Raw genomic sequence first — 12,887 nt, forward strand, 5'->3', positions numbered from 1 at the left:
CAATTTAAATTAATTAGATAAGTGGCGGCTGGAAAATCTACAAGTGATCCAGATCTTTAAAAATAAAATTTGTTATTTATTGGCCATCAATTATATAGAGATTGACCAGACTGACTCATTTTGTCAGACTAAAAACTACCCACTACCACTGACGGGGTGGTCCGGGTCTCATGTGTGAATTCTATATATGATGTGTGTTTAAGGAGGATCTAAAAAGCTTCGAATAAGTTAAAGCTAACAGCAACTATATAACTATAACGAAAAAATCAACGATATATAATACACTATGCAGAGCACGAGTGGAGTGTTATGTAGAAATATGATCTGGCTTCGGGCAACGTTTGCTTCCCTCTTAACATCCAGAAGTTTATGACCACCCAGAATCCTGTCACCACTGGCAAAAACCTTCATTTTTTTTAGATTTTTTGTATCATGATAAAAAATTTTTAGTTGATTTAAAGTCAACTTTGACGATTTATTTTTTTTAAATCACGAATAATTTTGAATTAAAACTATCAAAAGTATGATAAAAAAAATTATAAATGATAACTAATGACCATCAAAAATTATTTTGCATATAAAAATATTTTTAATGCAAAAAAAAATTTTTTTGAAGTATTTTTTTGACTTAGCTGGTTTAAGAAAATAAAATTTTTACTTTCTAGCACAAAAAATACCGCTGGAGTAAAAATTAAAAAGTAAAATCATCTTGAAGAGTAATTTTTGATTTTTTAAAAATATAAAATTATAAATATTTGAAGCGATAAAAGCATTCATCCGTCGGAAGGTATAATAAACATAAACTCACGGTGATCAAGAGTAGGTGAAGCGTCAAACTTGTTGGTACACTCAACATTGGTGTTACTAGTATCACCAAGACCCTGAAGTCCCTGCAGGTGGTAATGTCCAAAGGACGGACCCCTGGGCGCCATTATGGCCGCGATACTAAAGTCCGTCGCTTTTCCCCTCTCGCCCTTAGCTAACATCCCTAATTCTTTAAACCACTCGAAAATCCAACAAATATATATATATATATATATATATATATATATATATATATATATATATATATATCTAAGTCTATCACTTCACTCACAGATCACCAGTACGATAAATTATAAATAACCTTTTAGCGGTTAATGATTGATTATCAATTAACAATTGATACTAATGACAATCCTTGAGGAGTCGATAGTTAAAAAATGAAGAACAGAGGCTGCGAGAACGTTACTCATGCGAAGGATAAACGAAATATGAAAATATTTTTGTATGAAGGCAACACAACACCATAACGCGTCTGCGCTTCTCGAGTTCTCGATCACCACTGATCTCCTACTCCTCCTCCCACAATCTCACGCCCCACCACAGCCTCTACTCGACATCAACACTAAGCAAACTATACTATGACGGCACTATAAGCCCCCCTCCCACCAAAAGACTAGTCAAGTTTCCACTTCTTCACGCAGTGTAACGCTTCTGCGGTGTAACTACTGTAGAGACTGTAAGTATAGTTCTACACCTCCGTGCTATACGGTGTAAACTGGAGTGTGTGAGTTGGGTGGTAAAGTGTAGTGGTAGAACACTCTCGTCACTCTTTGGACTTAGTATAGTGTGGTAGGACTTTAAAGGACGGTGCGCGCGCACTCAGAGTGTGCAGAATAACTCTACTGGGGTTCAGCTACTCAAGTGGTGTTAGCTAGCACGGAGTGGGCGGGGCTATGCTGTTCGTGTGTGTAATCTAAGCGTACGGCTAGCTCCTTGTTGGTGTAAGAGAAAGGTGTAGATAGTTGAGAGTAGACACGTGTGTGTGTGCAATGGTAATTTAGTAATATAAGCCTCTTGCAGAGAGGAACATTGTAGGTAGTATTCCATAGAAAGGAATCTTTAATAACACCGTAGTGGGCGCGGTTTGACAGCCACTAAACCACGCCTACGAGAATATTGTTTTGGGTTTTCATCGTATCGAGGGACTAGCGAAAAGGTGAGTATATGACCCGGTAAGGATTTCAAGAGTCTGGAGGATGGGTGCGGAGGTAAAGTGCACTCGAGTGGAGAGGACACCGAGATATCCGGATTGGTGTGAGGGCGCTAGATAAGGGTCAGGAAAGGGATTACGTTTATGGTAAGGAAGAGAGAGACAGAGGGATTGAGTGAAACGAGCAGATTAAATGGTGGTGAGGTGTATAGAGGAGAGAATTGCAACACGTACGACAACATCCGTACTTTGCCTGGTTTTGCAGAGTTGAGCGTCGAAAGAGATCGATTGAGTAAATTTCACGCTGATGGCTCCAAGTTTTTGCTAAAGACATTTCGAGATTATGGACAGATTACGTTTTTGGTTTTACGATCGTGCGAATCATTTTTTTTTTTTTGAGGTTTTTGGTTTTTGCTCGTGTTTCGACACTTATAAGGGGATTTTTATTGTAATTTTAGCATGTTGTACTTTAAAGTCTTGTTGCGTTATGAGGATCATTTCTAAAATTTTTTTTTATTGACTGATAGAAAAATCTTTCGGAACAAGCCATTTCACTTTCATAAGGATGACACCGAAATTGACAACATTACTAAAAATGAAAAGTTGTAAAATCTCAAGAATTGTCAAATTAAGGACTTCCATATTTTCATGGTATATTTTTACTAAAATTAATATATCGAGATAATTTTTGATATAGAACTTGCCAGATATATGACTAATTTTTTTATGTAATCAGTATTATCACATATTTCAAATCTGTACTTTAAATTATGGAAAATATTTAATATATATTTTTCCTCATTGTTTTAATTTTAATTAAAATTCGTACTTTTCATAAAAACTAATAAAAATTGTGATTTTTCACGAGACTTAATGCTAAATGCATGAATTTGAAAATTCAAAATCTAACTAATTCTCTTAAAATAATTAATGAAATTATTATCTTACCATAATCTACTGATATTTCAAATTTCATTGATATCTGAACAATAATTTACGACCGACAGTATTTAAATAACACTGAATGCTACGAGAAATAATTCGTCTTCAACCAAAATTTTTTATCCTGCTCTGAGTCTAAAAAAAGTTTATCAATCATGAGGATCACAATAATTAATCATAAAACAAAAATTGTCTTAGACGAATTGGAAATTTCTTCTCTAAAAAAAAATAAATAAATTTCCTTCAGCTTGAAAAATTTTTTACAACAGATTATCCGTGTGAAAAGTAGTAAAAATTTTAATAACTCTTCGCCAGAAACAATTAATAATCCCCCATGAAGATATTCCAAAAAACTTACCGCTAACTTTCTTCAAAACTTGGAAAAGTTAACTAATTTAGTGAGCAGTCGGCACCAAAAATTCCAGTAGCCGATGAATAGAAAAAAGAAAGTAAACTAAAAATGTATGACTATAACCGTGACTGATAAATTTCCCAAGAAGGGTAGTAGGTTTGTGTGGTAGACACAAAGGTTTGTATTCCTGTTGGTGGTTTCCGTCGACAGCTTATTCTCTTCTAAAACTAACTTCCCCTAAAACTTTCCATCATAAAATTACAGCTTGGTTGACCTGACGGCTCCTGGAGTGTATGTACTATGTACTAGTGTTGGTGATGGTATTAGTATACTTCTATAGTACTCAGCCAAAGCCATGTACATAGTATAAGATGATATATAACGGCAAACCGCGATACTAATGCGCTCTGCCGGGCGAGGAAAAGAGCAAACCATAAAAATCGAAAATAATCAAAGAAAAATACCGCACCGAGGATCAAGATAAAGAGCAATACAAGTTAACTTGAGTCTAGTTTATTTTTAAAAAAATATATGAGAGGTCTAGTTTAGTCTACACAGAAAAAAAGAACAATTGGGCTTTCAAAAATTTTTAGGTCTAAAAAAGTTATTTTTCCTAACTTTTTAAAGAAATTTTTTAAAAATAGTGTTAAGAAATAAATTTATCCAAAAATACAATGTTTCTTAATTCAAGAAACTATTCTCAACTTAAAAACATAAATTTTACTTACAAGCTGAAAATAATGAAAATATAGCCAAGATCGGGCTTGAACCCTGATCGGATTGCGCTATTAAAAAAGAGTGATACCACTTAGCCAATTCAGTGTTGGTATACGTCGGGTTTTATGAAAAATTTTTTTCCTACACAGCTCTCTATAAGCAATTTAGGACTGTCAGATGACCAAAAATTTTGTAACTTTATATTAAATTAACAAAAAATTACCTAGATATAAGAAGTTTTTGTAGTTTATTTTTTCTACGACAAATGTATGATTGTTTAAAAGAGATAAACAAAAAAATGTATTTTTTTCAGCATTCGACGTATTTAATTGTTCAGTCGAAAATATTTTGTAATTCAACACAACAGAGAAATAAAAGTATTGATTACGAAATAGTTTAATTTTATTTAATTATTTAAAATTTCTAAATAAACATTTTTAAGATAAAAAAAATAATTCACATTAACCAATATATCCGTTTCCTTAAACCAAGATAACATTTTGACGAGTACTCTTGGTAAAATATTTGCTATTTAAATTACTGTAATTCTCAGTTACAATTTTTATTACCATCTCTAATGTATTTATTTATTATTATATTTTTGACTTATTTGGCCATCGTGGCCTTGGCATAAAATAAAACATCTAGCTATCTTTTTTTCTATGTACTATACCTTTAACTTTGGTTTTGCTTTTACCAAACGGCAATCTCAAAACTGCGGGTAACCTCAAACTTTCATATTTTATTTTCCCTTTAAAGTGAATCTTTATCCTCGTTACCCAGTATAGATGCACCCAGCGTGTAAAATGCCCTAACTCAGTACAGAAACCGAATTGAACAATAAAAACTACCTGAAGATACTTAAATAGACACGGTTTACATTAGGTAGTTGCTACCCTAAAAATTAGTATAATAAATGGAGAAAGGGAGTGAGCTAAAATTTAAAGTCCAAAGTATAAAATGAACTGGACCGAATTCACAACTCTGCTCTTCGATAGGGGAAAGAACGATAGGTAAAACTGAAGCTGTGAAGCTAAACGCCTAAACACACGTCGTAAATCAAGAAACGAGCCACTCTGAGACCTCCGTAGGTGCTCCTAAGGGGGTCTTTTTGAATATGTCTATAACAACTTTTCACTTTAGACTAAACTCATCCATATCTGGTGTACATTGTATAGAGCTTCATCATTGTCTGGTGAAACTTCATTGAGACGTTCTACACTCTTTATACTGTGAATAGAACTTTGGTTGGTATATATGTATGATTATTAACGATTGATTCGTTAATGATGCATCGCGCAAAAAGGGGGTGAAAGTCAAGAAGCTTTACTCAAATTACAAGACTTGATACTTGATTTGATATGGTCTTTATAGCTCGAAGCGCTTGTATTATTATTGCTATCAAAAGTGGCCCTCTTCTCTTCCCTTAGGCCCGCGTTATTTATTGGCTATTATATGGGAACATTTTAGAGACCGGATGTGTCTACTTGTAAAGATATCGAGTCAAAATATAGGCTTTAGATGTTTCTAAACGTTTTGATAGAATGAGGAAAAATTTTTGAACCAACAAAATTATTTTGAATAGTTTGATTATTTTAAATCAAGCAGAAAAATTCTTCAACTAAGAAATTGCTTTTGATTCAAATTAATTTAACTTGATTCAAAATGATCAGACTTTTAAAAATTAGCATCTTGATTAAAGATTTGTTTTCGTGAATCAAATTTACTTTTTTATGAATGCATTTCTCTTGAATGAAGCTAATTTTTCTATCAATATAGATCCGGGATTGTTTTTTTATTTTCCAAATAAAACTCTCTTTTATTATTACATATTTACTTCCTCTCTCCGCCCATTTAGATTCTCCTCTTCGGATGCAGCAATTTGCATAATATAAGAACCACCGTGTCTCTATACTCATCTCTTCTCTTAACTTGTACCTCCGACGATTTCGCCCGGGGCCTTTTCTGAAGAAGACTCTCCACCAATTCGATTCGCTACTACCTTCAATATATTTACTATATTGTACATAAGGTGTATTGTATATTGTATATAACTTCAGAGAATTTATTGCCCGGTGATGATCGATAGCGGATAATTAGCTCAATATCAATCCTGATATCAACTTTTAGTTTTTTAAATCTTCCATGGATGAAAAAATAAAAACAATTGTTGTTTTGTTTCACAAATTATATGCAATTTTGTATTGATATTTATTGTCGTAATTTTTTATTTTTTTTTTGTGTGCCTTTTATTGACCGTAGATAAGAATGCTGAAATGTCTCATTTTTAATAAGAATAATAAGAGTAATAAATTTTAAATTATGCTTTATCGTATGATCGAATTGAATAAATTTATTCTGCGATTTAGGTGAGGGGAGGGAACTCGGCTCACTTTCAAGAAAATAAACAAAATTTGGTTGCCATGATAAAAAACATTTATACAGTTGGCTCACAAAATGGGGTTCAAAAATATATTTTTGTAAAATCAATAAGATTTATGAAGTAACACTATTTGCTTATAATTTACTCGAAAAAATTAAACGTGGTGTGATTGGTGAGTGATAACAGCGAGCAAATATTAATAAAAAATGGTGGCTTATTTTTTCAAAAAAAAAAAAAAACCATGTCGAAATAACTTCAATTAAAATTATTATAGTGTCATGAAAAAAAATTTAATTCATCTAAATTGATAGCAAACATTTTTTTAAAATCGTAGTTTCAAAAAAATGCTATAAAATTGTTAATTTTTAGTAAGTAATGAACTTTAAAAGTAATTTTTATAAGCGACAAAAGACTATATTGGTGTTGCGACTTTAAAATAAATTTTAAAAAAATTATTTGAAGAAAATAAGAAAATAGGAATGAAATTTACAAATAACAACAGTTTAAGCAAAAAAAAAAAAAATAAAACATAAAAGTTATAGTTTTAAATATCATTTTTCAGAGATCAAATCTCAAAAATTGTATTCTAAAATTTTGAATAGAAATTTACAGTTTTTTAATTAACTTCTTAAAGAATTAAATTTGTAAATATTCAATTTAAAAAATGTAATATAAATTGTAATATGGATTGTAATTCTTCAACTATTTTTTTTTCCAAGCTAAAATTGATCTTTAAAAGAAAAATTTAATTAGACTGATATAAAAATTAATTGATGCTTTTAAATCAAAAAGATTATTTTAAAACATTTTTTCTCTACGACAAGTCAATGTTAATTTTAATAAAATTTTTATTGTCTTATAAAAATACTATAAGTTATTTTTTTAAAGAAAATATCTAATCTTGCAACTGTTTTAAAATACAAACTCAATAATTTATAAAATTATTGTAGTCATAATTAATACTTTTAGTTTAATTGTACATAACTTCAATCGAATGAATAATTCAAAACTAATGCCCGTTAATTAATCAACATTAAAATAATTCAACCGCCAAAGACGAACCGTTGGTAAAAATGACCAATAATTTGCCATTAGTAAAACAAACCGTATTTTTAAACAAATTAAGCAATTACATGTATTATATATACCCATCAGTACTCTAGATTGCTAGATTGTCTGCATCATATTTCTTAAAAAGCATATCCGTATAAGGTACATACTCAATTAAACATAAATTCAAAGAATAAAATAAAATTACATATGAGTCCTGATCACGAAAAATTTAAAATTTACAATCCACGATTATAAAACCAAAATGTTTCCATAAAACTCATAAATATAAAGATAAAAAAGATAGTTTTCATTTATTCGAGACCACACGCATGACAATTACTCGTACACGTTTTTTTAATACGAAAATATTACATACCATATAATTTAAAATAAATGATACAAAAATGATATCACACATATAATTTTCATATATTAATTTCTTTATTTTACAAAACAAACGGAAGTTAATATCTTAATTATTTTAATACTAATAATAAAAAAAGCCGAACGTGTACTTAAAAATTTTTTAATTTATAAATTAAACAAAACAAAGCGGTACATGAACAATTAAACATAAAATAAAATGATATATAATTTAAACTCGTATTTATATTTATATTTCATAAATATAAATTCACCAGAAAAAAAAATGAAATAATTACAGAGTGAGTGTAATTGTATTTTACCCTCGTTTTTAAAAAACTGGGTGATTTTTATCGCAACATAAAGAGACACCGTTTAAATAATAAGTCACGCCTGCGTAAACGACGAGGTGAATTGAGCCATCAGTAATAAGGGTTCCGTCGGTTACGCCCGTTTGCATCTACAGATAAATATTTTCCACCCTTACATTATATTATACGCTTTCACATATTTATGCTTCTGTATTTCTGCGTAAGCTACTTCCCACACGCTCGACTCACATTTTCACGTAAATTGTCTTATTATTCTTCCGTAAAAATTCATGCATTCATATATATCATTACTTCCCTACTGGGAATTCTGCGGAATACTTTGTTACAAAGATTAAACCGTCGGCAACTCATTTCGTCAATGGTGAACCATTCGCACAGCAATATTCAACGACGATAGTCTTAAATATTGACTCGGAAATTTCTCATTCACCGAAACTGCTAAAGGCGCAAAATAATGTAGACAACAGGATACGTCGTTTCGGTTTTTATTATTTTAGAAACGATCTCATATACGTGAACGTTTTTAAGGGTGGTTTTTTTTATTGATTCACTGTTATACGCGAGAGTTCTTTAAAGTTTATCACTTTAGAGGAAAAAATTAACTTAAATAAAAAAAAAAAAAAAACAATTCATTTTTAAGAGCTTCATTGTCTTGATGTAAGTTGAAAAATTTTTTACACCGTCATTTTTAGACTCACACAGTTGTGTGCTGAAAAAAAAATTAACTTAAATCAAGAGAAAAATTCTTAAACCAAAAAAATAATTTTGAAGAGTCTTATTGTCTTAAATAAAGACGAAAAATTTTTTTGTTTAATAATTTTTCTGTTACTCAAATCAAGAAGATGAAACTCTTCAGAATTATTTACTTAATAATTCAAGTAAAGTTTTTTTTTGTGTGTAAAGTTCTGAGTATAAATTAAATAATTGATCAAGCTCAAGACTTCTCTTGACTTCTAAATTCTCGGATTAAGATCTTTGTATCTATGGTCGATAACTATTGTAATTTCTTTCAAAAGTACATTATCTTTAGTTAATAAAATTGAAATTTTTGCCCAACATCAATTTTCTAACTAAAAATAAATTCATTCGCTGTCAAGAACTTCTGTCAAGAATAAAATTTTATTTTACAAAAAATTTATTAGAAAACAATTAATTACTTTGTTAGAGTAAAATTTTCTACTAATTCTAAAATATTTTTTGCTTTTCTTAAATTCAAAAGTCTGAATATTTTGGAATTAAACAAAAAAAAAAAACACATTTTTCTTAAATAATAAAATTTTTTGCAAAAATAGGGTGCAGAGTTGCGCGGATAGAATAGAAGCAAAGCGGAGGACAAAGTGGTCGTTTATCATCTCAACCGAATAGAAGTAAAGACTTGAAATATATATGCATGTCAGATATATGTGAAGAGAAGACTTGCGAAGTTTATATACACAGAAAATGGATAGAAGATGGAGAAGAAAAGCTACTTATTCAGCAGACAGTAGACGGCGAAAGGGTGTGAGAGAAAAATAAGTGAAGAATGAGTAGAGGGCCAAACTTTATGCTGGTAGGGATGGTAGAAAGCTACTGACGTTTAGCTGGTTACGATGTAGATGAAGATATGAATGTAGATGTAGATGCTGATGGTGGTGGTGAAAACAGTGGTTGTAGATGTATAATGTAAATGTGTACAGAAGGCCACCCACGCAGAGCGGTGGCAAGACCCTTACACACTGAACACGGATTATACGGATGCAGATGTGTGGGTCTGCCTTCTGATTTCTGATGCTCGTGTTACACACGCCCACGCATCAACATATCGTCATATCAAACTGATTCAACCACACACGTGCACCAGAGAGTTTATTTTTTTTAATTTTTGTCGAGATAATTAACGCGGATATATTCGTTAACTTGTGAAAGAGATTCACTTTTTGCCTTTTTTATTGCTCTCGGGTGATGGCTGATGGGGAGTAATTAATATGACGAGGGAATTGATTAAGGTAATTATAGTTATGATCGACAGTTTTTTTTTAATAAATTAATTAGTTTTTTAGTGGTGAAAGTTGGGCAATATGACCAACTTACTGACTGAAGATATTGGTTAAAAAAAATTTTATTTAAAATAGGAGGGATAATTTCACTATATTTTTCACTAATTATCAATTATTATTATTAGCAGTTTACAGTCCATATAAGACTGTCGATAAGTGCAAATTATAAACCGAAAAAAATTTGGCTTAAAGATTTTTCAATATTTTTAATCACAATCTAGATTATTAGGGTACTTTTGAAATAAATTTAAAAAATAATATTTTTATGACAAGATTAATTACTGAGTATTTAATGGATCAATAATGCTAAATAAATTTTATAGAATAAACAAACTACTTCAAAAATAGCATAAAAAAATTTCTGTCACCAAAAAATATGTAAAATCTTGAAAATTCAGGTTATGACCTTTTTGATGATACCAAATTTAATTAGGAAAATTTATTGCTAAAAAGTATGTAAAGGTATTTTTAATCATAATAATTAACCATAAGACATCAAAATTTTGTTGCATAAAATTTGAATACGAAAAAATAAAACGCTACAAAATTTTATTTCTACTATTCGATTAAATTAATGGAGGCAATCTTCAAAAAAATTTGAACAAATGTGAAGTAAAATTGGAAAAATTTAGGGTGAAATCACGACCTGAAATCATTACATACTTTTACTAAGTAACATATGGTCATCAGATTTCTTAAATTTTAACAATTGTGAGCTGAAATGGTATCTGTTAATGATTTGACCGTCCAAAATCAGACCGGGAATAATAGTTTCAAATCTTATAAAATTAATCATTTTTTTAAAATAATAAAATACTTTTCATTAATAACTCGGGCTACAAGAACTAGAGGATATCTTATAATTCATTTTTTTCTGTGTACTAACAATTAACTCTCTGAAATAAACCAAACAATTAGCTCAATGATGAAATTTCTAGAATAATTAAAAAAAAAAAAAAAAACTCTAAAATTGTCAGATGAAGCGACAGATTTCGTCTCTTCAAGCTTAGACTCTATTAGAGACGAACTAAAAAATTCTCAAAAAAATCAATCTCTCCAACCCATAACCACAAGCGATAGCATCATCTAATAATTTAATATCCCTCATCAACTCCACATGCTTAACCATCAACTGGCCAGATCTCCAATACAAATACACAGATAACAATCAAGTGATACTCAATACATCACATACACAATCTATTAAACGATAAACGACTTATAGGCACAGACATAGGCATAGGGTCTATTCTACAGCCACTCAGGATATTCTAGCGTACCGATCTAACACATTCCAACTAAACAGAAACAGATAGATTTATTTTATTTACATTTATACATCCGCACATACATCCATAGACGGTACTACGGTCAGCGTGATACCAAATGTATACTCTTACTCTAACAAAACGTTGGTCTGTCTTATTTATACTGCCCATGCCAGTGATCCGCGTTCCAGCGAGCGTATTCTACAGGATAGATGCAGCGATATTAAGCGACACGCCATCATCATCATCATCAACATCAACATACCTAGAGTTATCCTCCACAGTTTACATGAGTCTCAGTGACGGGCCCAATTTTTCATCCATTTTAACTGATTAGAATAATAAAAATGATAATCGTATTTGTAGATTTTGAAGAAATGTATAATAATTATAATAATAATCACAATAATGATGATGATGATATGGAACAGTGTTTACCATTGAATTGAATGGAATTGAATATACGTATATATACACACTATACACAGATTATAAAGTGACAGAAAAGGGAGCGGTTGTCGGATTTTAGTTATGCTGATCCAGAAATATATAATGAGTATAAAAAAATAAGTGACGCGAGCGTTATCGACCTGGGTATTATTTGGATTTTTTTTTTTTTTTTTTTTTTTTTTTTTGGAGTATGCATAATATGTACAATACTTTGGTTCGGTGACTAAACCATCGATAAATAAATATTAACATGATGGCTCAGCACTTTTCTTCGAGGATCTGTACAGTACTTTTTATACATCAGGCAATTCTTCATTCCTCAACACTTCTTAATTCTTACTTTTTTATAAATTAAAATAAAAAATTGGGATACGTTTTACGTGTATGTAAATTAGGATTTTTTTATAAACGGAAATTTTTTGATGGATTTGTTAAAGTAGTGAGTTGTGGTAAAAGTAAACTGTAATAATTAATAGTCAGTGAATGATAAATACTATTTCAATTAGTAAAATTATGATTTTAATCATTTTTTTATGTTTATTATTCGAATACTACAGTTCAATAATTATGTAGCAAAAAATATCATTTAAAATAGTAACAGAAGTTATGTATATGGAGAAAAAGTTAAAGTATAATAATTAATAATTCCAACTTCAATGTTTATCATTTTACACGTAAACCCTGTTTAAAAATATTAATTAAAAAAAATTCACTATTTTAAGATTTGATTTTTAAAACTTTCTACTGTGCAGTCTATAGAGTCCAATGTACCATTTGGAAGATTAAAAAGTAACTAGGATCTGAGCAAATTTTACTAATCAGATTTTTCTGTTCCGTTGTATACAAAATATACATAAAAAAAATTTTATTTTGACCAAGAAAATTGTAAGGAAGACTAAAGTTATTTTGGAGCAAGAAGAAATTTTCTTGAGACAGATATTTTTTTTTCTTAATATTTTTTGGAGTGAAGAAAATTTATTCTAGAGTCAAGAATTTTATTTTTGATTTTTGTTTAA

The 12,887-nt window shown here is 30.0% G+C and overlaps 1 protein-coding gene across 1 annotated transcript in view; it reads right to left on the reverse strand.

Annotated features, from left to right (window-relative positions):
* The window catches only part of LOC141535718 (uncharacterized), a 34,028-nt gene extending 32,704 nt beyond the window's left edge, over window positions 1-1,324 (reverse strand). The window contains exons 1-2 of the mRNA XM_074255812.1: window positions 1,097-1,324; window positions 809-1,004 (exon numbers count right to left, since the gene is read on the reverse strand). Of these exons, the coding sequence (XP_074111913.1) occupies window positions 809-986 (178 nt within the window). The 5' untranslated portion in view covers window positions 987-1,004; window positions 1,097-1,324. The remainder of the gene's footprint in view (window positions 1-808; window positions 1,005-1,096) is intronic.
* Window positions 1,325-12,887: the final 11,563 nt, after the last annotated feature.

The sequence above is a fragment of the Cotesia typhae genome, unplaced genomic scaffold (assembly GCF_013202065.1).
Source record: "Cotesia typhae breed Kobodo isofemale line unplaced genomic scaffold, CoteBio_Ctyphae scaffold_152, whole genome shotgun sequence".
In the NCBI taxonomy this organism is placed as follows: Eukaryota; Metazoa; Arthropoda; class Insecta; order Hymenoptera; family Braconidae; genus Cotesia; species Cotesia typhae.